The sequence below is a fragment of the Pan troglodytes genome, chromosome 15, assembly GCF_028858775.2.
Source record: "Pan troglodytes isolate AG18354 chromosome 15, NHGRI_mPanTro3-v2.0_pri, whole genome shotgun sequence".
Classification (NCBI taxonomy): domain Eukaryota; kingdom Metazoa; phylum Chordata; class Mammalia; order Primates; family Hominidae; genus Pan; species Pan troglodytes.
Window position 1 is genome coordinate 21,780,796 of NC_072413.2, and position 27,131 is coordinate 21,807,926.

Consider the following 27,131-nt stretch of genomic DNA (forward strand, 5'->3'; position numbering starts at 1 on the left):
AGCATTTGGACCTTTTCTCAATGTCCTTGGAGGGACCTTAGTTGACCCCACATCCCCATCTCCTGCAGGTGCTTATGCCAAATCATTACCCCCAGGGGATGCAGGCCACCTGTCCCCAGCTCTAGGTTACTCGAGGCCCCAGAATTCGAGCCGGGGGGTTAGCCCATGGCCAGTGCGTCACTGCTTGGTTCCCATAGCTCTGGGGACATGATAAGGAGCTGAGAACGCCAGGTCAGTCTGGGTCGGGGTCAGGTGACAAAGACCAGGCTTTGTCCTCAGGGAACCCTGTGCTCTGAGCAGGCCTCACTTGGTATAGGTGGTGGTGGCAGGGCAGCGGGGAGTGGAGGTGGTGGGGGGTGGTCCCCCGCTCCTATGGAAGGAGGAGGAAGGAAAGTGTTCGCTCAGCCCCAGGCCCCGCCCCTGTCTGCTCCGCTGTACCGTCCTCTCCCTTCCCCAGGCTCCTTCTCTCCCTGGCTCTCACATACTGCTCTCCGTCCTCCCTAAGCTGCCTTGCACACAGCTCCTCATTCTGCTGGGAGTCCTGGAATATAAGGACAGGGATGGAGGCTTCGGCCACAGGTGAGGGTGCCAAGGAGGCAAGGCTGGCCTCCCTGGCACAGGTTGCCTGTCTTCTGCCTGGCTCCCCGTTGCATCTGTCTCTATGTCTCACCTTCATTCCCTCTGCCTGCTTCTCCATCTCAGAGTGGGGCCTGCCTCCGATTCTCCCTGGCCCATGTCTCCACCCGGCTCAGGGTCTAACATGAGGCTCTGCCCTCTCCGAGCTGGCCTCTTCTCTCACCCTGGGCCTCCACATCTTGCTCCAGGCTCTTCCTCCTCCTTCTCTCCAATCTCCTTGCGCCTTCCTGACTCTCCTTGCATTTGCAAGTGACCCAGGATTCTTTCCTTCACTCGGGATCACCACCTGCAGCTCTTCAAGCTTCTCCCTCCAAGGCTCCCTCTCTTTTCCTCTCTCCCCATCCCCCTCAGCACCCCTCCTTCTCCCTGGCTTGGCTCTCAGACCTCTCTCAACCCTGCTGTCTGCATCCAGCCCCCGGCCATTCTCGTAGGATCTGTATCTCTTGCGGTCTCTCTTGCTCTGGTTGCTTAGGTGCCCTGGGTCTCTCTGCATAGCTCCCTTTTCAAGGGTCCTCTCCTTTGTTTCTAGTTATCTCTTCATTGCTGTCCAAGTCTGTTCCTAGCCAGAGGAATGGCCCTAGGGATCTCGGCCCAAGCCGAGGTTGTGCCACTGCACTCCAGCCTGGGCAGCAGAGTGAGACTCCGTCACAAAAAAAAAAAAAAAAAAAAAAAAAAAGGCTGAAAGAATCCTAGAAATCACAGAGAACTGAATTACCTTGGCCTCTGGGGCTGTGTGGTTCAATTGAGCCGGAAAAATGAAAAGGAAGCATCCCTGGTTTGAGGGAGCTCTGTCTGGGTTGGCCTAGGGAAGGAGAATGGAGGTGGCTACGAGGAGAAAGGTGGCGGTGCCTGCAGATCTTTCTGGGGCCTCCTCATTTCCTGCATCTTTTTTCCTTGTCTCTGTTTCCTCTGGTTACCTTGTCCTGTGGTTGCTCAATCTCTTTGTCCACTGCCGCCCCCTCAGGTCTTTCCTTGTCCCCTCCCTACCCCCTTTTTCTCCTCTGCTGTCACCTGCTATTGTCCAGTACTGGTTTCTCCTTCTCCGGCTTAGGGCCCTTGGCTCTGGCTGCCACAGTCCTCAGAACTCTGAGCTCAGAGCTGGGTACAGAGCAGGAGTGGGCTCCGAGTGGGTGTGTTGGTGGGTTGGGGGAGATCCAGTCCAGGGCTCAACCACTGCTTCCCAGGTTCCCAGTGGGGCCGACAGCCCCAGTGCCTCTCAAGCCCCTGACCTCTGTGGCCCACAGTCCCAGGCCTGCCTAAGCAACCCAGCTGTGGCAGGAACTCCAAAAGGGCTGAACTTGTTTAGTTGGAGGGGACTTACTCCTTCCTCCACCTCCCAGCCCTCTCGGGAGCCATCCCTTCCCTCCCTCTCCCCAGAGTCCTGTTCACACATAACCTTCCCCAGCCCCTCATCTGTCTGCCTCCCCTCAAGATGGCTTGCCATAAATGGGCCAGGAGAACCCCATCTTCCCACAAGCCCAGAGGACAAAGGGCTTGGTAATGGGAATTACAATGGGAAGAAATGAGTGGGAAGAAGGGAGCACCCTGGGCCAAGGGGGCTCGGCACCAGGAGGAGCTGAGGAGGACGGCAGGTGGGCTGAGGGTGTGTTTCTCCCACCTGTGGTGGGCAGGGGGTATGCTGGCTTCTGGCGGTGGCTGGAGAGGGTGGTGGCTCTATTTAAAAGGGGATGCAGGCTACAGCTGTGAATCCTTGTGTACTCTCAGAGACTCGCCTGGGACTGGCACTTAGGCAGCCATTGCCTCACCTGGCCCAGTGGTTCACACTTCTGCGGGCTCAGAAAGGGCACTGGCCAGCACCCACACCCCGAACCGCTGCCCTTTGCCCAGCCCTGGGCAGTATCCATGGTGGTGGGTGGGGCAGGGTTGACGGAACCTGGGGTGCAGGTCCACAGTAGATGGGCTCAGGGTGCTCTAGGTGAACTTTAGGGGTCTCCCTAAATCTCCTTTAAATCCTGGCTGGACCAGGGAGAAGGCTGGGAGGAGAGGTGTCGCCTCTGCTGCATTTGGCTGGTTTGGGGGAAGTGAAAGGGGGTTTCAGTGCTGCTCCACGAAGGCCTCCTAGGCCAGGCCTTTGAATTTGCCCCCACTCCCCTGCATTTCCACCTCCCCTAGTCCAGACCCCATCCCCGGGTCCTCAGGGCAGTGAAGAAGAGTCTGGAGTCAGGATCTCGGCTTCAAGGAAAATTGCTTTATTCTGCTTCCTCCCAAGGAGCTGTTACACAGGCTCCAGCATGGGGCTTTGCTGGCACCTCCAGGGCTGAGCAGATCAAGATGTGGCAAAGCTACTCCTCATTCAAGCCCTTTTGAAAGGAAACAAAGTCCAATCAGTCCTTGGAGAGATGGTATTGGGCAGGGACAGGGCACGGGAACAAAGGTGAGAGGGGTCTGATGGTGGGGGGCCTGCTGTGTGGGCAGGTGGAAGCCCCTGTGGCAGCAGCACATGTGTTTCCAGGGATCGATGTTCAGGGGCAAGTTCTGGAGGGTAGGGTTCTGGGGTTGGTCAGAGGGAAGTTGCCTGGGTGAGAACAAAGCCAGGCCCAGGTTCTCTGGGATGTCCATTTTAGGTTTGAGTTACAAGATTGCAGGACAAAATTAGGTGGAAGGGAACTGGAAACTAGCAGTTGGGGGGAAACTGGGATATACTGGTTGTATATAAATTAGGGTCTTCTAGGGTGGCACCCCTCCCTAAGGCTGAAATTCCCAGAACCACTGAAACTTAGAGCTGAGCTGGGAGTGGTGGCTCACACCTATAATCCCGTACTTTGGGAGGCTGAGGCGGGTGGATCACAAGGTCAGGAGTTCAAGACCAGCCTGGCCAACATGGTGAAACCGCATCTCTACTAAAATATAAAAATTAGCTAGGCATGGTAGCACATGCCTATAATCCCAGCTACTTGGGAGGCTGAGGCAGGAGAACCCAGGAGGCAGAGGTTGCAGTGAGCCGAGATTGTGCCACTGCACTCCAGCCTGGGCGGCAGAGTGAGACACCGTCTCAAAAAAAAAAAAAAAAAAAAAAAAAGTTAGAGCTGGAAGAATCCTTGAAATCACAGAGAACTGCATTACCTTGGCCTCTGGGGCTGTGTGGTTCAAGTGTGTGGAATAAATGAAAAGGAAGCATCCCGGGTTTGAGGGTGCTCTGTCTGGGTATGCCTGCTGTGGGGGTGACTAGCAAAGCCCAAAAGAGGGACCCACCTTCGCGCCAATGTCACGGCTCTTGGCCCGCAGCTTGTTGACCTGGGACTCGGCGATGTCCGCCCGCTCCTCTGCCTCATCCAGCTCGTGCTGCACCTTGCGGAACTTGGACAGGTTGGTGTTGGCTTGCTCCTCCTGCGGGAGGTGGGAGCATGAGGTGAGAGGGGGCCTGGGTTCTCAGACTCCTGGCTTGGGGGACGAGCTCTCCTATGCCTCCCCTGGGCCTAGTCCCCAGCAGGGTCACTCACCGCCTCCTCGGCCTGGCGCTTGTAGGCCTTGACCTTTAGCTGCAGCTTGTCCACCAGGTCCTGCAGCCGCAGCAGGTTTTTCCTGTCCTCCTCCGTCTGGGGGCCAGAGGGTAGGCAGGGGGTGAAGATGGCACAGTCATAGAAGGTAGCATCCCCTCCGCCCTGCCCTGCTTCATCTGATATCCTGACCCAATTCTACTTTCTGATCCTCACTAAACACTTGAATTCTCCTTATAATTTCTTACCAAATATGTGTAAATATTTTAAATGATCTGTACCAGGAAAGAGTCCAAAGAACTAGTGGGACTCCTGAAATTATGCACAAAATTGTGTGTGTGCAGTGCTCCAGGGAGCAGGTTTTTCAGGGTCCGGGGACCCCATGCAGGATGAAGTCCCCTGCTCTGGACCTCGGCACATGCTGGGAGTGACTTTGGGGCTATGAGTGTGATGGAATTTCCTGGGCTGCAATGCAGGTGACACTGACTTAATCTAAGTTAAGGACAAAGTGTGCTTAGAGGGATAGTGACATCCTGGATTGGAAAAGAAACAAATTCTAATTCAGAGTCTGATTCTAGAAAACACCTCAGAAAGCTAGAGTCCACACTGCCCTGGGCAATGAAAAAGTTTTTATGCTTGTTTGAATGGGATGGGTGTGTTTTTGGTGTCTTTTGGGGGTGACCCTGGCTACATATTTGCTTTCTGGTGAGCTGTACTGGGTGAGCTTTGTCTGGAATTCTGTGTTTGTCCCCTGGCAATGGGCTAAGAGTGGGTGTTGAGATGGAGCTCCCAGGCCAGGAGGCTCAGAGACTGACCTCTGAGCTAGGGGACATTCAGAGTGGGGCAGGGCTAGGCAAAGTGAAACGGGGGCTGCATTCCCATCCTCGCCCTGGAAGAAGCTAAGAGCAAACTCTTCATTCTCCTCAGCTGGTTGTCACTGTGGCTATGGTGCCAGGGCTCTGCCTGGAGTCACCGCCCGTCGCACCTGGTAGGTGAGCTCCTTGATGCGCCGCTCGCTCTTCCTCATGCCCTTCACCGACTCTGCGTTGCGCTTCTGCTCGGCCTCCAGCTCATTCTCCAGCTCCCGCACCCGCGCTTCCAGCTTCTGCAGCTGCTTCTTGCCGCCCTTGAGGGCGATCTGCTCGGCCTCGTCCAGCCGGTGCTGCAGGTCCTTAATGGTCTGTTCCATGTTCTTCTTCATGCGCTCCAGGTGGGCGCTGGTGTCCTGCTCCTTCTTCAGCTCCTCTGCCATCATGGCGGCCTGTGTGCAGGAGAGAGGTGGCACATGGTCTGGTCAAGTCCTCACACACTTGCTGCCCAGCCCACGGAGAGACACTGGTCTGGATCGGGTGGGTGGAGTGGGGGACTTACATCCGTGATGGCCTTCTTGGCCTTCTCCTCAGCATTCCTGCACTCCTGCACTGCCTCCTCCACTTCAGTCTGGAGCTGGGACAGGTCAGCATCCATCTTCTTCTTCTGGTTGATGAGGCTGGTGTTCTGGGTTGGGGGAGGGTTGGGCAGAGCAGGAAAAGCATTGAGCATCTATGCATAGCTCTCAAGCCTTGCTTGCTGAGCCCCAGCCTGTGCTCCCTTCAGGAATGAGCAGGGGAGCTGCTCACCTGGGAATGCAGCAGCTGCACCCGCTCACTAGTCTCAATCAGCTCCTGCTCCGCCAGCTTCCGGGACCGCTCTGTCTGCTCCACCACGGCACGCAGCTCCTCCAGCTCAGCCTGCAGCAGGTTGTTGCGCCGCTCCACGATGGCGATGTTCTCCTTCAGGTCGTCGTTGGCACGGACCGCATCGTCCAGCTGAATCTGGGTGTCCTGAGGATCAGGAGAGTGGGCATGAGCGGGGAGCCAGCCTCGGTTCCCTTCACTAAAGGCACCTGTCAGAGGTCCCTGCAGTAACCTAGGGGCAGGAGGAATCTGGTGCCTGTATCAAGACATTACTGCTTCGCCAGGCCACGTGGAGGCCAGTCCCCTCTGGGTGAGTACCTTCAACAAGCTCTGGAGGCTCTTGACTTGCTTCTGGGCCTCGGCGGCCATGCGGTTGGCGTGGCTGAGCTGGATCTCCATCTCATTGAGGTCTCCTTCCATCTTCTTCTTCACCCTCAGGGCCTCGTTGCGGCTGCGTGTCTCTGCATCCAGGGAGGTCTGCAGCGAGTCCACCACCCGCAGGTGGTTGCGCTTGGCCTGTTCCATCTCCTCGTCCTTCTCTGCCAGCTTCCGCTCGATCTCTGCCTTGATCTGGTTGAACTCCAGCTGGGCCCGGAGGATCTTGCCCTCCTCGTGCTCCAGGGAGGCCTGGGAAGGGGTTGGGGGAGGGGATGCAGGCAGACAGTCAGGGCACAGGGCAGGGTGGGGGTCGGTTCACTAATCATGGATACGAGGTGACTTCAAGAGTGGTGTAAGTGGTTCAAAGAAGCAGAAGGTGGAGGAAAAGAGAATCTAAGAGAAAATAAAAATAAGCCTAAGAAAAAGAGATTCAGGCCCTCACAGGGGAGAGCCAGCTATGAAGACAAGGAGGAAAATGAAGAGAAAAGTGTTGCCAAGGAAACAGAGGCAATCAGGTATAGAGTATAAAAGAAAACAGAGGGAGGCAGAGGTGGGAACCGGGAGGTATGTGGAAATGGGAAACTCAGCTAAGATGCAATGGGTAAAATGTTTATATGAAGAGAGTTCAGTGACTGGTCATTCATTCACTCCACAAATCTTCATTGAATGCCTACTATGTGCCAGGCTCTGTCCTAGGCTCTGGGGATGGGACAGTGAACAAAACGGACAAAGCGGGGGATGAGAACAGGGACCAAAAGCCTGGAGCTCAGCTCCCTGCACCCCGTGCCCTGCACACACACACACCTCGGCCTCCTCCAGGGCTGACTGCAGCTCCATCTTCTCGGCCTCCAGCTGCTTTCGGACCTTCTCCAGCTCATGGATAGTCTTTCCGGTAGAACCCAACTGCTCAGTCAAGTCGGAGATCTCCTCTGTGTGGGGAACACGGTAACTCGGTTGAGGGCTGCTGAGGTCCAGTGGAGTTGCAGGGACACGCCTCTTTGCCCAGACCCCTCTTGGAGCCCCTGGGTGGCACCATATGGGAACACTGCCAGTGCAGCTCCTCCCCAGCCTCTTGGGCCCCCAGCACACCCTGCAGGTTTTTGTTCTCCCGCTTGAAGGTCTCTAGGTGCTCCAGGGACTCCTCGTAGGCGTTCTTGAGCTTGAAGAGCTCTGTGCTGAGGGAGCGAGCCTCCTTCTGCGAGGACTCCAGCTCCGACTGCGACTCCTCATACTTCTGCTTCCACTCGGCCAGGATCTGCCCGGGGACAAGGCTCACTCTTCAGCCCCCCAGCCTTAGCTCCCCAGCCCTCCTGCTTCCCAGTGCCCCAGCCCCCAGCCTCAGCCGCATGTCCAAGATCTGTCCCTGGCCCCGAGCCTGGGCTTAGCCCTCCTCCCCCACCTCCAAGGAGGATGGCTCTGGCCTCTCACTGAACCCCTCATGCCCCCTTGCCCTGCATGCTGGCTGCGGCCCCCACCCAGGGCCCACCTTGTCGAAGTTCCTCTGCTTCTTGTCCAGGGCTGCAGCAGCAGCATTGGAACGCTCTACGTCCACCATCAGGTCCTCGATCTCATTCTGTAGCCGGTGCTTGGTCTTCTCCAGCGAGGAGCACTTGGCATTAACAGCCTCCACGGCCTCCTCGGCTTCCTGCAGCCGCTGGGCCAGCTTCTTCCTGCCCAGGGGAGGGTGGCAGAGGGTGGGGAGGATGGAGGGTGTGGATGGGGACAAGAGGAAACAACATGAACCTTCTCGAAGACAATCCTTGAAACCTCAGAAGTGTAGCTGGAGAAGCCTGAGGACAGGTCCCAGGGGCTGAGAACAGCAGGCAGAGGATCCCAGCAGGGCGTGGAGACCCAGGCACCCTCTGACCCTGGCCCAGCCTCTGGGCTATGGACATTGAGGAGGTATGGGCTTCTGCAGCCCTCCCCACTGCCTTTCCCTGCCACAGTGCCCTGCCCCAGACGGAAGCGCTCTGCCCTCAGACAAACCTTTTGTTCGTCTTATATTCGGATCAGAAACATAATTCGAGCAAAAAGCTTCCCTGAGAGGAGAAGGAGGTGGGGCCGGGGCAGAGTCCTCCTGTGTTGTCAAACACTAGCTAAGCGTCGCCTGTGTGGGATCTGCTGAGGCTGGGGCTGGGCTGAGTCCTGCCTGCAAAGGGGCCTCAGCCAGAAGTCAGGCTGCTCAGAACTCACTTGGCCTCCTCGAGCTCCTCAGTCCGCTGAATGGCGTCCGTCTCATACTTGGTCCTCCACTGGGCCACCTCCGAGTTGGCCTTGGACAGGACGCGCTGCAGCTCGGCCTTGGCCTCCGTCTCCTCCTCGTACTGCTCCCGCAGCAGGTCGCAGTCATGCCGGGCCGACTGCAGTGCGTGGGCCAGGGCGTTCTTCGCCTGGGGAGGGGTGGGCACCAGGAGGTGGGCTCAGCTTTCTCCATAAAGCAACCCCACCCTTGCCCTTCTCCTCACCCCAATCTCAACATCATCCCTTGGCCTCATCTATGTCCAAACCCCCAGTGGACCTGTCATGGTTTACTGTTTGCTGATAACAAAGAATGCCAATACGGCAGTGAACTATTTAAGAAAAGCTTCGTGGCCATTGGCCCTGAGCTTCTCCCCACACCAGACATGGTCATCATCACCGCCATTTTACCTGGTTGGGGAGAGGGAAACAGGCTCAGAAAGGTTAGGGGACTTCCCTAACCTAAGATCACTGAGCTATAAGAGGCAGGTTAGTATTGAACCCTGGAGTTTTTTAAAAATCATGTTCTTTCTCCTTTTTCATGAGTCCAGCAAAGTGCTAGGAATAGGCTCCAGTTTAATTTCTTTCTCCAGTTTTCAGGTGGCCCTGCAAATCCCAGGACCCATTTGTGCAGTCCCTACATCCCCTAGCCGTGCCCAGGCAAGGCCATCTCGTGCCTCCCTAGTTCATTTTCTCTCCTCCTTCTCACACCCTGCCTCCCGTCCAGGGATGCAGCAGAAGCAGAGGGCCTCAGCCTGGGGAGTAGATGGCATGCGGCAGGGTTTGGGCTGTGATTTCTTTTTAGAATTCTTGGAGAACTGTTGGTCCACAGCCAGCCTTATTGCTGGGAAGGGAAGTGATGTTGATGCAAGGCTAGTCAGTGTGCTCCTTGCTTGGGCCAGGTGGCCCGAGTCTAGCCCTTACCTTAACCTCCTCCTCCAGCTGCCTCTTGAGGTCCTCCAGCTGCTGGGTGTAGGTGAGCTTGCCTCGGGTCAGCTGGGAGATCAGTGCCTCCTTCTCATCCAGCTGCCGGGACAGCTCACCTGGGGAAGCACCATTCTAGATCAGCACTCCTCTCTATCCCCACCTCCTCCTCTAGCCCTCAGGCCCCACTTTCTGGAGAGACTCTGTGTCTGTGTGTGCGTGTATTGGCTTGTGCCCGAGGCTGGAGTGGCTCAGGAGGTTGGGGAGACTGTGGTGGGATCCATGGAGCCCCTGCTCTAGGCTCACCATTCTCGGTTTGCAACTTGGCCCGCTGGCTGGTGAGGTCGTTGACAGAACGCTGGGTCTCCTCCGCCTTGCTCCGGTGCTCATTCATCTGGTCTTCCAAGGTCCGGCACATCTTCTCCAGGTTAGCCTGAGAAGGGAAGGAGAGTTATATGATGGATGTTGGGGGCGGGGGAAATGAAGGGGTGTAAGAGGTGCAACTGAAGGAGAAAGGAAGAGGGAAGGTGTGAAAAGAAGGAGGGGATCTGAGAACCAGGCAGAGGAAGGGAAGTGGGAAAATGAACCATGAAGGAAGAGGCACTACATGGACAGAAAGGGGAGGTGGGAGGAGGAAGTTGGAGGAGGGGAGGCCGAGCAGAGCCTGCCTTGGCCTTGATGATCTGCTCCATGTTGGAGGTGACGTCGTCCAGCTCCAGCTTGAACTCGCTCTTCTCCTTCTCCAGCTTCTGCTTCACGCGCTGCAGGTTGTCGATCTGCTCGCCCAGCTCGGCCACGCTGTCGGCGTGCTTCTTGCGCAGGGCCGCGGCAGTGGCCTCGTGCTGCAGCGTGGCCTCCTCCAGGTCCCGCCGCATCTTCTGGAACTCGGCCTCGCGCTTCTTGTTCATCTCGATCTGCACGGACGTGGCCCCGCCGGCCTCTTCCAGCCGCTCGCTGATCTCCTCCAGCTCCCGGGACAGGTCTGAGCGCAGCTTCTCCACCTTAGCCCTGGCGGTGCGCTCGGCCTCCAGCTCCTCCTCCAGCTCCTCGATGCGTGCCTGGGTCAGACACAAAGGGCTCAGACCCACCGGCTGGACCCCTCCACTGGAATCCCCCCGGCTCTAAAAGGCTCTCGGCTTCTCTGGAACAGCAAGTCAGTTTAGCTCTTCCAGTGGAGAGGTGGGAATTAAAGGATTTGGGGAAGATGGTTTGAAGAGCCGAGTTAGCCTTCCTTTAGGCGAGGGCCTGACAGTCTACATGCTCTTTATTGGAAGGAAAGTGGTTGAAACTTGCTCTTAAAGATGGACAAAGAGACCTGTGTTCTGGGGATATTTTAAGCAGTTTAGTCATAAAAAAATAACAAAAGTTGAAAATGAGAGAGCCGTATTTGTCTGACCAGACAACTAAAGACCTAACACAGCTTCTGCTCTAGAGTAAGGAGGAAAGTCATGCCATCAGAGTCGAAGGACTCTTAAAAACCTCCATGTAACAGGGGAGGGCATGGAGACCCAGAGATCTGGAGTGGGCTCCCAGAGGTCACCCAACTAAGGCAGAGCTGAGACAGGACGCCAGGAATTCTGCCCTCCAGGCCTGTGACCTTTTCAGGGTCTCTGTGGATCACCTGACCCCTTTTGGATGTATCCATGGGCACACTGTGATAGCTGCGTGCCTGCCTCCATGGACACATAATCAGTTTCTGTAATGCTGTGAACAGGACACCCTAGAGGAGGGGGCAGGGGAAACAGAACCAGCCCAGGGACTCAGCATCCCGCGTGGGTGTCCAGACCTCACCTGAAGCTCCTTGAGCTTCTTCTGCAGCTGGCTGCCGAGGGCCTGTTCATCCTCAATCCTTGCATTGAGAGCATTCAGCTCAAAGTCTTTTCTGTGGGGAAGGAGGGATGGTGAGGTAAGGGAGACTCGTGGGGCCTCAGGAGGGTCCACCAGTGGTTGAAAATGGTAATGATACAGGTAAAGAGTAGGATTTCATTAGAAAAACAGTTTCTGGGGGTGATGTAGGATCCCTGGAAGTGTAACACCTGTGGTGAGATTGAAATCCAACACGAATGTAATGGGAGGAGTGCTGTAGACAGGGTGATGGGGACTGGGCTCTATAGGACATTCCCATCTTTGGTCCTTGTTTTCTCATAATGTAAAATGAGGGGGTTGGACTAGATTGTTTCAAAGGTCCTTTTTAGCTCTGATGGTCTTTAATTTTGTCACTATTGCTTTGGGTAACTCAGCTAACCTTTCTGAAACTTATTTTCCTCTTTGGTAAAGTGAAATTAAAGATACCATCCTTAAAAGGTGTTTTGAGAATCAAATAGGATCGTGTATTTATTCATTTATTCAACACATTCTGTGCCTGGGAAGGTATGAAGATTCCTGTGCAAACACAAACTTGATGAGGATGTAGATTATGATGATTCTCAAAGCCTTTCAAAGTCCTGAGCCTGAAACACCGTAAGACCTTCAATTATCAAAATATGTTCTGCAAGCTCACTGTTTACCAAGTCTGGAAAGTCTATACATTTTGGAAGAACTTACACTAAGAATTGGAACCACAAGTTAAGCAAAACAAAGAAATGGCCCTGATCCCCTGACTTCTTGAATGTGAGGGCATTTCTTGGTGCCCTGTGGGCTCTCTGTGAAAAGCCACAAAGGGACTTTCCTAAGAGGCTCTCATGTGGAGCCTTCATGTCAAGGAACTGGTCTCCAAAGAGAGATGTGTATGAAGGGGGAAGGCTGTTATTTTCATTCCCACTGAGTGCCTAACAAGAAGAAAGGACTCATGGGATACAATGGACTTTTTGCCAGGGAGGACCATCTAACTAACCCTGATATCTGGGACTAGGGGAGGAAAGCCCTTGCCTGGGAGGCCTTTTCCCATGGTTTGCGCCTCCACTTGTGGAGGCTGCTTGAGGTTGTTGCCTCAGAGGATGACTGTCTTGGGTCTGCTTGTACTGTTATGGGCTGGGGAGGAGGAAGGGCAGCAGGGAGGGGACACAGTACTTTTTCAGCCGCTCATCCAGCTGCTGCTTGTCATTCTCCAGGTCCATGATGCTCTCCTGGGTCAGCTTCAGGTCACCCTCCAGCTTCCGCTTCGCTCGCTCCAGGTCCATGCGCACCTTCTTCTCTTGCTCCAGGGATCCCTCCAGCTGGTGGAGAGAAGGAGCCAGGCCCAGTGAGGCAAAGCATCCTGACTTGGTGATTTTGTTGTTCAGTTACCTCAGGACTTGGTAAATCTTTGTGTTCAGGACTTGGGAAACCTTCCCCAGAGTGGGCCAAATGTTATTAGGGGACTGTGAGATTGCCTAGATATAGGGGATGCTCAATCAATATTTTATAGATAAAGGAATGAATGATTGTGGGATGAAACCCCAAAGCCATATTCTTTCTTTCTTTCCCTTTCTTTCTTTCTTTCTTTCTTTCTTTCTTTCTTTCTTTCTTTCTTTCTTTCTTTCTTTCTTTCTCTCCTTTCTTTCTCTCCTTCCTTCCTTCCTCCTTTTTTTTTTTTTTTTTTATGGCGTCTCACTCTGTCACCAGGCTGGAGTGCAGTGGCGTGATCTCGGCTCACTGCAACCTCCGCCTCCCTGGTTCAAGGGATTATTCTGCCTCAGCCTCCTGAGTAGCTGGGACTACAGCCGCACGCCACCACATCCAGCTAATTTTTGTATTTTTAGTAGAGATGGGGTTTCACCATATTGGCCAGGATGGTCTCCATCTCTTGACCTCGTGATCTACCTGCCTTGGCCTCCCAAAGTGCTGGGATTACAGGCGTGAGCCACCGTGGCTGGCCGCCGTATTCATTCTTTCAGCATCCTATAAACACCTACTGGGCATCAGGCTCTGTGCTAAGCACTGCAGTCCCCAAATTGAATAGATCTAAGTTCCTATCTAAAGGAAGCTTGTAGTCTTATGGCTGAGATAGAAGCTTAAATAATTAAAATACAGAGTGATAAGTGAGTCAACAGACATATGTGCATCAGAGGGAACAATGATCAGATTCTGCCTTAAATATTGGAATTTCAAAAATTCTACTTGGGGAGCCTCACAAAATTTCCAAAGAAATTTATCATGTTCTTATGAGATGACCCTCTAAATCTTGTGTCAAAGGCAGAGATATGTGGGATTGAACTTAAATTAAATAAGAAAACTCATCTCTATTATTGATCATACCAGTGAGATTAGATACATAATTCAGAATTGATCACCACCTCTGACTTTTCATTCCCCAGCTCCCTTCTAGAAAGATATCAGGAAAGTTAACATCCTCTAACCCTACCCCCCTCTAAACATAAACACACACACACACACACACATAGCTCTGGGCACAGATAGACATGGCATATCTAGGCCCCACAACTCTCAATCTACTCACATCATCCACTTGCTGCTCCAGCTTGACTTTGGCCTTAGTCAGGGTGTTGACCTTGTCCTCCTCGGCCTGAAGGTCATCCAGAGCCTGCTGGTGGGCCTCTTGCAGAGCTTTCTTCTCCTTGGTCAGCTTGGCGATGATCTCATCCAGCCCAGCCATCTCCTCTGTCAGGTTTTTCACCTGCCGACCAAGAATCCCATCTCCTTTAGGGTCAAAGGTCACCAGCTTGGTGCCATCTGTGGGGAGCTCCATGTCAAGGTCCATGCTGCTCTCTGGATGCCGAGTGGCTAGCCTGGGTCAAGGTCAGTATGGTCTGAGAGTCCCGACGAGACCCGGGCTGGAGCCAAAGGGAGCTGCCCTTACCTTGTTCTCTGTTGCGTGTTTCTCCTTCTCCACTTTGGCCAGTGTCAGCTCCAGATCATCGATGTCCCTTTTGAGCTCTGAGCACTCATCTTCCAGCTTGCGCTTCTTGGCAGTGAGCTCAGCATTCATCTCCTCCTCATCCTCCAGCCTCTCATTCATCTCCTTCACCTTGGCCTCCAGCTGAATCTTGTTTTTGATCAGCTGATCACAGCGCTCCTCAGCATCTGCCAGGTTGTCTTGTTCCTGAAGGTGAGGAACAGAGGGGAGGCTGTTCAGGGGGTAAGGTCCTCATTCTTGCAGGTAGAGGGAAGGAGAGGCACATCATTCAAATAGGAGGGGAACTCTAGGATATCCCCACTTGGCAAGAGCTTCAGAAGTATGGGGAGGGGAAGAGTTTCAGGATAGTGTAACTTGGGAACACTGGGGAGGGGAGCAGAGAGGAAAGGAACCAGAAATCTTCATCTGGACCTCTTCCTCTGGTCTCCTCCATCGAAGGGCGGGAATTGCATTTGCTGATGCCAAGCACTTATGTATGATGGCTTAATGAAATGGACAGCTTTATTCCCTGTCTAGAGGAAATTGAGGCTCAAAGATGATGCATGGTCTGCCCAAGGTCACAAAATAATTAAGCTGTGTATCTAGGTTGAACCCAAGTAGAAAGCCTGTGCTTTTAAAAGTCAGCTCTTTTCCCTCTGCCCTTTCCTCCTCCTGAGGGACCTCTTTGGAGGTCTTTAGAAGTGTTGATCCCAGAGTCCTCTGACTGAAGGAACAAGACAGTGAGCCCCTGTGCAGGGAGGTGCAGGGTTGTGGGAAGTGAAGGCAGAGCAGGGTGGAAGAGCCAACAGTAGCCCAGGAGCCTCACCGCCTGCACTTGGAGCTGCAGGTCATTCTTCTCCTGCAGCAGGGACACCATCTTCTCTTCCAGCTCCTTGCGGCGAGCCTCGGACTTCTCTAGCGCCTCTTTGAGGCGTGTGAACTCCTCCTTCATGGAGGCCATCTCCTTCTCTCTTTCTGCACTCTTCAGCAGCGGCTTGATCTTGAAGTAGAGCTTCATCCAGGGCCAATTCTTGACCCCCATGAAGGCCCGAATGTTCCACTGGATTACCAGCAGGGAGTCTCTGCAGGGGCCCATTGAAAGGAGTGCTGAGCCTCCTGCCTCCTTCTTACCTGAGGTCCTGAAACCTTGGGAATATCCCATTTCCTTCATCCCTCCCACCCTTCCTGAGGCCTCTGACCCTGTGACTGCAGTGTGTTCATATGAGCCCCTCCTGCAGGTCTCTGTGTTTGAAGATCTGCTGAGCTCTTTTTCCTGACACTGCCCCTGAACCAGCCTGGGCCTGAGAGAAGCGGGAAACCTCCTCTTGAGATCTCTCACCTACGTTCCAGCAGCTTTTTGTACTCCATTCTGGCGAGCACACCTCGGGACTGGGCCTGGATACGCGTGATGATGCGGCTCAGCCTCTCGTCCCTCATTTCCTCCAGCAGCCCCAGCAGCCCGGCCTTGAAGAACACCTGCAGGCAAGGTGTGTGTTGGGCATGACTAGGGAGGGGTACGAGGGAAAGAGATGGTGGGGATTACCTTAGGAAGGGTAACAGCCTAGAAAAGGATTGCAGGGAGGAGGTCAATGGCAGCTGGAGCTGGGATGAGGGGAGTGGTGCTAGATGTTCCACTGGGAGGGGTAGCATACAGGTAAGAGATTTTGCTAAGATGATTACAACAGGAAAAGCATCAGAGGAGTCAATGGAAAAGAGATGTCTTCCTTTAATTAATTAGTCTCCTTTCCTCACCTTGGTGTGGCCAAACTTGTACTGGTTGTGATCAATGTCCAGGGAGCTGAGCAGCTTCTCTGCCCCCTTCCTGCTATCAATGAACTGTCCCTCAGGGATGGCCGCTGGGTTCAGGATGCGATACCTGAGGAGGGAAGTGTCCAGAGTCACCCATGCTCTGCAGTGATCTGCTCTGCCCACAGAATTCCAGGGTCACCTGCAGATCCCATTCCCATCAGGGCAGCCTGGCTCCCCCTGTTCTATGAGCTCTGGGGCACCCTCATACCCACCTCTGCCGGAAGTCCCCGTAGAGGATGCGGTTGGGGAAGCCTTTCCTGCAGATGCGGATGCCCTCTAGCACACCATTGCAGCGCAGCTGGTGCATGACCAGGGGGTTGTCCATCACCCCTGTGGCAAGAAGGAAGTAGGAGGAATCTGTGAGAACACTGGACTGAAGTTCTGGGTTCTGATCCTGGCTTTGTCACTGATTAGCTTGTAATCTTAGCAAGTCAGTTAGTAACAATCATTTGTTTCATTTTCTTCTAGCCACATTTTTAACTAAAAGGCTTTCACATTCCTTTTTTATATGATTCACACCTATTATCATAGGTGGTAGCCAGAACAGATATATCCCATGTTCTAGATGAGTAAATTAAGCCCAGAGGGGTTATGGGACTGGCCCAAGGTCACTAAGCTGATCAAGAACAGAGCCAGGTCTTGAACCCAGGTCCCTGAGCCTCTGTCTCCTAATTAGCCAAAAATGGATTAACAATTTGAATATGTCTCATTGGGGGATTAAGTGGTTCTGCAGGTAAATTTAAAGTTGAACTAAGATTCTGTCTTGGACAACCAGCTATCCAAGGGGTTGTAGGGCCACTGATGAGGTAATGTCCATCAGAGTGCCTTACACATCACCCGCATTACACACTGCAAGTGCAAGGTAGCGCTGAGAGGGAGGTACCCTGGGAGGCCTCATGGGGGATGGGAGGAGAAGAATGTGGTTTGGAAACCACTGTGGTGGTAGGTAGGGAGATGTCCTAGGAGGTCCTGTTCCCAGGGCGGTGTATGCCCAGCAGTGGGCTGGCCTGAGTTTGTGGCCTCACCTGGAGACTTTGTCTCATTAGGGATGATGCAACGTACAAAGTGGGGATGGGTGGAGCGCAAGTTGGTCATCAGCTTGTTCAGATTTTCCTGTGGCCAAAAATGCAATAGAGAAAAGTAAAGAAAATGCAAGAAAGAGATGCAGGAAGAAGAGAGGAGAAGAAGGAAGGAAAAGAGAGATGGAGAGAATTCGAGAAGTCACAGAGATGAAGGGGCCCTGGGGGCAGACAGGGATAAGGAGAGAGGGTGGGAGACAGAAGGGAAAGAGGAGAGAAGGGAGATGGGAAGTAAATAAGTGAAGAGGCCAGGAGATGACGGGAAGAGAAGACAGAGTGAAAATGGTCACGAATGCACCAAGGAGACAGGGAACGGGAGGAGTAGGGGATGAACAAGGCAGGGAAGGGCGGGACTGGGTGGGGTTGGGCAGATGGGGAGCCAAGTTGGCTGGGGCTGTGTCCCACTCACCCTGTGCAGAGCTGACACAGTCTGAAAGGACGAGCCTTTCTTGGCCTTGCCTTTGCCCTTCTCAATAGCTGCAGGAAGGAGAGTCAACAAAAGAAGCATCAGTGTGGGGAGGTAGGGTGTGAGTAAAGAATCACAGCCCCTCTTTACATCCTTGCTGGCATTTGGCCCCTGGGTGAGGGCCTTCAATGTGGCTGCCTCAGTTTCTTCACCCAGTTCCATCCCACTGAGTCTGTAAACCTTGGGGTACAACCTGACATTGAAGTGGTGGGGTGTAGCAATTGACCTGGCTCAGAACCTTGGCAGAATCCCTGCTCCTCTGTACCGGGAGCCTCAGTCCCTACTTACGCGCATCAGCCCCAGCATAGTTGGCAAACAGGGTGCTGAGCAGCTTGAGGGAAGACTTCTGATACAAGCCCACGACAGTCTCATTGAGAGGATCCTTGTTCTTCTGAAGCCAGCCAATGATGTTGTAGTCCACGATGCCGGCGTAGTGGATCAGGGAGAAGTGGGCTTCAGGCTTCCCCTTGATATTGCGTGGCTTCTGGAAGTTGGCGGATTTGCCCAGGTGGTTGTCAAACAGCTTGGCCTTGAAGGTCATGTCGGTGGCCTTGGGGAACATGCACTCCTCTTCCAGGATGGACATGATGCCCATGGGCTGAGGAAGCAGGAGAGAGCATCACTGAGTGTCCTTCACACAGGTGGACATGGATTCTGCTCTATGGTCAATATACTTGCTCGTGGAGGTGCCATGTTGGGTGTTAAGGTAGTAGGCTCAGTTCTGAGTACAGTTATCTACTGACTGGAACCGGTTCAAGGTGGAGGATTTTGTCTGATGACAGAAGGACCTTTGTGAAAGTCTGGGAATATGGATTCTATCGATGCTGTACACACCACTCCATGACCCAGATGCCTGAGATGCTAGGGTTGAAAATAGGTGCACTCTTATGATCCCCTACACCACCCTCACACTTCCTGATCCTTGGATGCATAAACCAGGCCCAATAAACATGCAGGTGTGGGAGGTCATCATGCAGGTGCCCATCCTCCATGTGTCCACTCTCAAGCCCCTGGGAAATCAGCTGTCCCTGGTGCCACCCTGTCCTGGGTACTCAGCACAACATAGGCTCTGGAACCAAGGGCTCGGATCCTTCAGCCCCTTCTATTTTTATATTCCCCAGAAGGGAGAGAGGCTGCTATTTTGTCTATGGTGTTCGTGTTGGGTGTGCAGGGAGAATTCAGGTGGTAAGGCCAAAGAGGCACCTTCTCGATGAGGTCAATGCAGGCCTGCAGGTCCATGCCAAAGTCAATGAATGTCCACTCGATGCCCTCCTTCTTGTACTCCTCCTGCTCCAGCACGAACATGTGGTGGTTGAAGAACTGCTGCAGCTTCTCGTTGGTGAAGTTGATGCAGAGCTGCTCAAAGCTGTTGAACTGCAGGGGGCATGAGGGGTGGGAGCAGTCAGAAAGTGGGTGTGAGTGGCCATTGGGGCTGTGCCCGTGCACTGTGCCTGAGCCCAGCAGGGCGTGGCTGGTCCCCTCCATGTCAAGGCAGTGAAGGAGGGCTTCCCCTGAAGACAGAGAAAATGACTGACTCTGTCACCACACATTCCCCACTGCCTTCCCATGTCTGGTCCACAGCTGGCTCTAAGCAAATAGCTGTTGAATGTGGGAGCGAGCGAGTGATTGTTCTCCCACTCCCAGGGGTCCCAACTCACATCAAAGATCTCGAAGCCAGCGATGTCCAGGACTCCTATGAAGTACTGGCGTGGCTGCTTGGTCTCCAGGGTGGCATTGATGCGTGTCACCATCCAGTTGAACATCCTCTCATACACTGCCTTGGCCAGTGCCCCAGTGGCATATATCACCTGCAAGGTGGAGGAGAGACCCATATTGAGCAGGGTTGTTGGGAAGAGTGAACTTGAAAACTCTCATCCCACCATGCCAGTCTCCCTACCCTGCCCACCCATTATCATCTGAAGATAGACCCACCTGCTGGACATTCTGCCCCTTGGTGACGTACTCATTGCCCACTTTCACCCGAGGGTGGCACAGCCCCTTGAGCAGGTCGGCTGAGTTCAGCCCCATTAGGTAGGCAGACTTGTCAGCCTCTGGAAGGAAAAGGCAAGTAGCAAAGTTGGTAAAGAGATGACTGCTGGCCTGGCGTGGTGGCTCATGCCTGTAATCCCAGCACTTTGGGAGGCCAAGGCAGGCGGATCACTTGAGGTCAGGAGTTTGAGACCAACCTGGCCAACATGATGAAACCCCAACTCTACTAAAAATACAAAAATTAGCCAGGCATGGTGGTGCATGCCTGTAATTCCAGCTACTCGGGAGGCTGAGGCAGGAGAATCACTTGAACCCAGGATGTGGAGGTTGCAGTGAGCCAAGATCGTGCCACTGCGCTCCAGCCTGGGCAACAGAGCAAGACTCCATCTCAAAAAAAAAAAAAAAAAAAAAAAGAGAGAGATGACTGCTGAGCAGACATGGCCCTCCATGACTTGACAGCTGCCCCCAAGAATCCCTGCCTCCCACCTTCAGTGCCATCTGGCTCCGCCTGCTCCTCCCGCTGCTTCAGCTTGAACTTCATGTTTCCAAAGTGCATGATGGCGCCTGTCAGCTTATACATGGAGTTTTTCTCCTCTGAAGTGAAGCCCAGCACATCAAAAGCGTTCTGTAGGGAGGCCCCGTATTGGCGGACCCCAGAAAAAGAAGTATGATGGGTAAGTGAGATCCCTTGTAAGTTGTAGAGAAAACTTGTCTCCTTAATCCCTGTGGGTTCTGAGACTCCCATACCCAGTGGGGAGCTCCAAAACAAAGGATGTAAGATGCAGGGAACTCCAAAACAAAGGATGTAAGATGCAAGAGCAGAGCAGACGTCAGTTGGCTGCAGCCCCAGTGTCAGTGGCCACAGCTTTTCTGAGTTACCCACTTATGCTTCCTGGCCCTACACTTGCTTCCTGCCTGGCCTTCCATACATGTCTGCATCTGTTCACCTAACAGCCCCTCCAGCCCCATGCCGTCTGCATGGCCTTCCCTCCTCGTCCTGCTCCCTTGGTGATGCTTGTTTCTTGGCTTGTGTGTCTCTCTGTCTCATGGCTTTCAGCTCTTCCTGGTTTGATAGAACACCAGATACTGGCCAGTCCTGTCTCACCTCATCCATTCCCCAGTACACCCTGATCACAGGGCACATTCTGGCTCTCAGGATGTCCATACCACTTTAAACAACCAATGGCCAGCGTCTTAGCTCTGCTTTTGGACCCCTGTTTGCCCCTCACTGCCAATGCTCCCACCCCCTGGCTGGGTCCTCACACACTCACATCAGTGGCCATGAGCTCCTCAGCGTCATCAATGGAGGCCACGGTGGTCTCTCCTTGGGAGATGAATGCATAATCGTAGGGGTTGTTGGTGATCAGCAGCATGTCTAGGGGAAAAAACATGGTTAGGGTGGGGCACAAGCCCCCGGCTCTCATGGAGGCTGCTCACCACAGCACATGGCCTGAGGAAGAGCACAGGACAGGGCTTGGCTTGGCCCCACATCCCACTGAATTGAATCCAGCAGTGCCATGAAACCCAGGGCATGCCAGCTGAATCCAGCCACAAGCAGAGGGGACCAGGTTGCCATGGAGATAGTTGGTCTCAGTCAGTGGCTCTGACTCACCCAGTAGCTCAGGCTTTTTGTTAGACAGGATTTGGTAGAAAATGTGATAATCCCTCTCTGCTTTCAGCTGGAAAATAACTCTGGATTTTTCCAGAAGATCTGTGAACAGGTGGGGAGAAGAAGGAGAGAAAGAAAAGTTAAGGTTTGGGCACAAGGAAAATTAATGATAAATGTAGCAAGCAAAAGGCAGAGGGAAGGGAAGAGCCAGAGAGACTAGTCGGACAGACACAAAGAGATCACACAGAGAGATGGAAACAGAGACCCAGAAGGAGAGAAATAGTCTCAGAGAGAAATCCCAGAGAAAGACACCTAGCCATGCAGAGACAGAAATGGAGAAAGATGCAGAGGAAGTCTCAGAGAGAGACAGATATGTAGACCTGAAGACAGAGACACCTACAGACAGAGACTAAAAGAGGAGAAAAACAGAGGGAGGGAGGGGAGAGAGAGAGAGGTCAAGACCAGATGGTCTAGAGCAAGGGTGAGCTTAGGCTGAGCCTAGCAGATTCATGGCACTCACAGGTCTCTATGTCTGCAGATGCCAACTTTCCTGTTGCCCCAAAATGAATTCGAATGAATTTCCCCTGGAGAGATGGAAGAGAGTGGTGATGAGTCGGGGGAAGGCTCATATCTGAGACCATCCCTCCACCAGTCCAAGTCCCAAGGCCAAGGTCAGGGACCACTCACGAAGCGGGAGGAGTTGTCGTTCCGGACGGTCTTGGCATTGCCAAAGGCCTCCAGAGCAGGGTTGGCCTGGATGATCTGGTCCTCCAGGGTGCCCTGCAGAGGCCAAGAAGGAGGCAAGTGAGAGCTCTTCCCCCTCCCTTTCTATGGTACAGGACCTTGGAGGGCAGCAGGCCTACCTTGCCCGGGCTCTGGTCCTTCTTGCTGCGGTCCCCAATGGCTGCAATAACAGCAAAGTACTGGATGACCCTCTTGGTGTTGACCGTCTTCCCTGCTCCGGATTCTCCGCTGTGAAGACAGGGGCTTATTGGGCAGTGAACAATACTACTGGAGACCAACAAGCCTCAAATCAGGAGAGAATGCCTGGGCCTACCCGAGGGTAGGAGCCCTGGGCAAGAAGCTGCCAGGTTATCTGCACCCAAAATCCACAACTGTCTTCTGATGCACAGAGGTCAGGACTGGCACCAGGAAGGATGCCACCAGAAGGCACTGGTTTGGGCAGGCTGAGCCTATGCTTGGCTGGGCAAAGTAAACAGGGGAGATGGGCCTGGGCTGTTTTGGGAAAAGTGGGTAGGGCTGGAAGAGTGGGAAATGTTTCTGAAGGGAAAGAAAATGGAGAGGTGAAGACATGGCGATAATGAGCTTCTGGATAAACGCGTGATGAGTTGGAGGAGAGTGGGTGAAGGAGGTGGGAGAGGAAAAACATGAAGGGGATGGAAAGCAGAAAGGAAGAGGGAGAGCAAAGAGAGGGGTCAGGGTAATGGTCAGAGAAGAAGGAGATGGGCACGAGGTTGGGGGGAAAGAGGCTGAGTCTATGCTTAGGGGCCTGGGACCCCTGATGGGGCTGGAGGCTGGGATCAGGGAGATTCTGAAAGGGAATACGGTAGCAGCTACACTCACGTGATCAGGATGGACTGGTTTTCTCTGTCTGTGGGGAGAGGGTGGGGAGGAAAGGTCAGGAGCTGCACAGGATGCTCTTGTGGGGCTTCTCCCTTCCTTCTCCCTCTCCCTCCCGGCCTATCCCAGTTCCCTTCAGGAAGACCCTTCCGGGGCCTCTCACCTGTCAGCATGTACTGATAGGCATTGTCAGAGATGGAGAAGATGTGGGGCGGGGCCTCGCTCCTCTTCTTGCCTCGGTAGGCAGCCACCACCTCAGGAGTGTACACCGGCAGCCACTTGTAAGGGTTGACGGTGACACAGAAGAGGCCCGAGTAGGTCTGGGGATAGAAAAGGAGCAGTGACTCGCCAGTTGCGAAGGGGGAGGGCTGGTGATTTTGGGAGTTAGAGAAAGATCCCAGGAGAGAAAGAAGAGAAAGGAAAACCTCTGCATGCACTCAATCTGAGTAATGCCAGTCCCCAGAGTGTTGGAATTGAACCAAGGATGTTGGGACAAGGTTAGAGTGTAACCCTGCCTAGACACAAACAGAAGACACTCTTGGCTCCTGGGGTGGACATGGATGGAGCAGGAACAGAGATCCCAACGTGGGGCCAGGTGCAGCACTCACGTAGATCATCCAGGAGCCGTAGCGCTCCTTGAGGTTGTAGAGCACCGCGGGCTCATGCAGGAAGGTCAGCATGGCCATGTCCTCGATTTTGTCGAACTTGGGTGGGTTCTGCTGCATCACCTGGTCCTCCTTCACGGTCACTGTCTGCAAGAGCCCCCACCCAAGCCCTCCTGTCAGCCTTGGCTTTCCCTCCTTCCTCAAGAGGGTTAGGAGTTGGTGAGTGACAGGGCAATAGTGCTCAAGAGAGAAGGAACCAGGATCTCACAGGGAAGACAGAAGGGATATTGGGAAGGAGAGGGCTCTTTGGAGGGTCTGGATTCTTCCCCAAAGGGAAGGAGAATGGGACCATCCTCAGGTCTGCATGGGCGTGGGGCATGGGTGTACCCCTCTCTGTCCACCCAGGTGTACAGGTGGCCAGGGTGGACTCTCACATCAGCCTGACACCCACCTTGCCATGCTCGGTCTCGGCAGTGACTTTGCCACCCTCTCGAGACACGATCTTGGCCTTGACAAACTCCTGTTTGTCATCAGGCACGAAGACATCCTTCTTGAGGTCAAAAGGCCTGGTCTGCGCTTCTAGCCGCTCCTTCTCTGACTTGCGCAGGTAGGGGGCGGCAGCCCCAAAGACTGCCATCTCCGAATCTCCCATGGCTGTGCCTGGAGTGAGCAGAAGCTGGCTGCCCTCCCATCTACCCATTCTCCCCTTCCCTCCCTGGGCTCTCCCCTTCAGTGGGAGCCCCAAAACCTAGCACCATGCTCAAGAGTCAAGAGGAGTTACCAGTGAGTCCCTTCCTCTTTGAGGTTATCCCTTAACCAGAAGAGCAGCCTAGCAAACCTGCCAGGGTAAAAGGAGCAACTAACTATTGTTCAGCTGGGGCTCTCCTAGGGGAAGGAAGAGCATTCTGAGCTCCTTGTAGGAGCAGAAATCTAACTATTTCCATCTCTGACCCTCATCTATCCCTGGACCTCCTGGTCACAGGTAAGTAGCTCTTGATAGCCAAGATATTCTCTCCAGCACACAGCAGAAACTAGAGTTCCATAGGCTGGCTTTGGGGCTCTAATGCCCAGTCTTACTACATTTTCAATGCTCTAGCTTCAGCTTTTCTTACCTGGGCTACTCAAGTGTGTCTACAGATGAGGAAAGGGGCCAAGGCCTGCAGGGGACCTGGAGAGAGGGAAGAGGCTGTGTCAGGGCAGGCTATGCCCAACCTGGCCAGTCCCACCTTCCTGCTTCTCCCTGGCTCTGTCCTTCAGCATCCACCCTCTTCCAAAACAAGGTGGAAAGGGCAGTCAGCTTCTCTGGTCCCATCCTTCTTGTTTTTCAAACCCTATTCCCTTTTTCCTCAAGAACTAGTTCTAACAGCTTCCTGGTGTCAACTCAACATGAACCCTAATCCTCTTCACTCCTGCGAGATGGTCCCACCCCTGCCTGTACCCATCTAGTGGTACCTTTCTTTGAGCCATCTGAGAGACAACTAATGGTCACATTTGTTCGGCACTTTCCAGTCTAAAAGCACTTCAATGCACATTCTCCTACTCAGTCTTCACCCCATTTGACAGATGAGGAAATCGAGGTTAAGTGACTTGCTTGTCCAAGAGCCCATGACAACAAGTGGGAGAGCCAAGACTTGAATGCAAGTCTGATGACTCTAAAGAGAGTTCTTTTCCATCCTGTCCCCATTTTGTTGTCAGACTTTGTGAACATTCTCAGAGAGAAGACACTGTGGGCTTCCTCTCACAGACACACCCATCACATAGCCAAACACCCTCCACAAGCCCTCTGATGAACACTCATGCCTGCTGCTTGGGCATGCCTCTCACACGAAGACAGGCTTCCTTCCCATACCTCAGTCCGCACCCCAACCCCAGGGTGCCATATATGCCTCAACAGCAAATGTGCACATTTCAGGATGTGTGCCGCGTAAGCAGACTCACATCACTGCGTGTTCTTCAGTACACAAAGACCTGGAACATCCTACACCCCCGTGCCTGTGAGTTCCTTCTGCAGAGGGTACAGATACTATAACAGTCATGACTCGTGGAGGCATAGACAAGAACCTCTGCATGCGTGGACAGGGGTAGCTACACATTCCAGGCCTCACAGAATCACATGAAGGCATACACACTTCCTAGAATCCTTCTCCACCATCCTTTCTCCCTCCCTGCAAAGGAACCTCCTCGTTCACAGACATGATCATACACCCACATCTCCCACTTGATATTTCTCTATCAGTCAGTGAGGTACATACCCTTTCTTACATTCAGACTATGCAGGCTTGTCCACACACACACACACACACACACACACACACACACACACACACCCTGTAATGCATATTGGTCCCATATGCTCAGATGCAGATATCTTCCCCTAGGAACTCCTGTGGCACATACGCCCATGTTTAGACCTGCACATGTGTGCCCGGTGACTGGACCTGGTACTCTGCATGAAGTCCTGCATGAAGCTTGCTATTCCAAGAGGAATCCCTTCCTAAGCCTGGAGCCCCGTTATCCCAGAGTAAAGCCTCCAGCTCCCGCTCCTACCTGAGAGCAGCAGGGAAAGACACAGAGCAGGACAGAGCTGTGGAGACAGACCTGGTCTCAGGGGCTGTATATATGGGGCAGCAGGGCACCCCCACCCCCAACTGCACCCAGTCCCTAGCCGGATTTAGAAAGGGCTGTTGTCACTAGAAGCATTTCCCCCAGGCTCCCCCCCTTCCCAAACAGTGCTCCCCTCCCCCCCTCCAGCTAGGAAACAATTGGAAGTGGTCGTCATTGTTATGGCATGGAGTGTGCAGGGTCTGAGTTCCAGGGGGCGGGGTGGCTCAAAGTGCAGCAAAAATATCTCCCAGGCCAGGCCTCACATTCCACAGCTGGCAGGAGAGGGAACTGACCACGACCACCAAGACCACAGGCAGCAAATGTCCTGGCTCTCCCGCAGGGCACTTCTGGCCCTGGACACTGCTCCCCCTCCAGTCCCCTGCTGCGAGGCCCCTGATGGCCTGGCCCCATTTCCACAGTGTCCTCCCTGCTCTCCTGGCTCAGGTCCTGTATCCAACTGGAAGCTGGGAAGGGGCTGAGTGTCAGCAGCAGAGAAGGGTAGGACAGAGTTGGGGGCATGGCCCCAGGGTGAGGCGGCTAGACTGGGGCAGCTGGAAGGACGTTTCCCAGCCAGGTGGCAAGAACAATAACCATGGAGCTTAGAGATGGGGACTCTGGCTCAGGCACTGATTTCCTTGGACCAGCAGGCAATGTGTTGAGGTCACCAAGCCTCCGAGCCAGACAGGCCTTTAGCAATCCATCCAAGCACTTCATTTAATGGAGAGGGACAGTGCATTCTTTAAGGTTATACAGCTAATCGGGGCAGCAGGATTCAAGGTGGGAAACCTCAGCAGATGGGAGTGGAGCCCGGCCTGCGGAGGGTAGCCTGGAAAGGTGGGCTGGGATTCCAAAGATGTGGGGACCCCCTATGCGCAGAGAGCAGGACCCAGCTGCATTGGTCCTAGTTTGGAGCCGTTTGCCTGACTCACGTTCCTGGCTCTGCCCCACAGGTACTAAAGGCCTGAGCCCAGAGACAGACCCTCTCAGAGCTATAGATAATACAGCTGCTTGGAGCTGGAAGGAGACCCCTAAGACAGCTGTTGTCTGGCCCACCCAGCCTCAGCTTTATCCAGAGCTGGAGGCGACTAGTGTTCTGGCAAGTGAGGCAGAGTAACAGGACAGGAAAAATCTTCCCCTCTGCAGGCCTGAGGAACAGCCACAAAGGAGGGGAGGAAAGGGAGCTGGGGCCCAGCCTATGAGCACAGAACACAACCGATGCCATGCTCTTCTAGCAACGGGGCATGCAAGCTTGACTGGCTCCGTGTCTAGGCAACCACTGCACGATTTGGTGTGAAATCTCCCCCT

The 27,131-nt window shown here is 53.8% G+C and overlaps 1 protein-coding gene and 1 non-coding gene across 2 annotated transcripts; both read right to left on the reverse strand.

Annotated features, from left to right (window-relative positions):
• Positions 1–2,825: 2,825 nt before the first annotated feature.
• On the reverse strand, positions 2,826–25,822 carry MYH7 (myosin heavy chain 7). The gene is made up of 40 exons (XM_016925890.4): positions 25,770–25,822; positions 24,335–24,390; positions 23,674–23,882; positions 23,226–23,369; positions 22,781–22,937; positions 22,621–22,648; positions 21,900–22,008; positions 21,724–21,816; positions 21,557–21,620; positions 21,040–21,138; positions 20,699–20,802; positions 19,914–20,052; positions 19,371–19,489; positions 19,097–19,246; positions 18,642–18,812; positions 17,727–18,036; positions 17,382–17,449; positions 16,919–17,006; positions 16,106–16,223; positions 15,837–15,960; positions 15,424–15,560; positions 14,911–15,166; positions 14,049–14,291; positions 13,689–13,865; positions 12,320–12,465; positions 11,102–11,192; positions 9,979–10,368; positions 9,617–9,743; positions 9,311–9,429; positions 8,342–8,538; positions 7,635–7,818; positions 7,238–7,403; positions 6,953–7,077; positions 6,089–6,397; positions 5,714–5,917; positions 5,466–5,591; positions 5,080–5,355; positions 4,098–4,193; positions 3,850–3,984; positions 2,826–2,957 (listed from the first exon to the last, which is right to left on the reverse strand). Exons 3-40 carry the CDS (start codon positions 23,872–23,874, stop codon positions 2,940–2,942), a joined length of 5,808 nt encoding a protein of 1,935 aa, XP_016781379.1. The 5' UTR covers positions 23,875–23,882; positions 24,335–24,390; positions 25,770–25,822; the 3' UTR covers positions 2,826–2,939.
• Positions 8,120–8,195, reverse strand: MIR208B (microRNA mir-208b). The gene has a single exon (NR_035711.1). It is a non-coding gene; the product is annotated as a microRNA mir-208b (primary transcript).
• Positions 25,823–27,131: the final 1,309 nt, after the last annotated feature.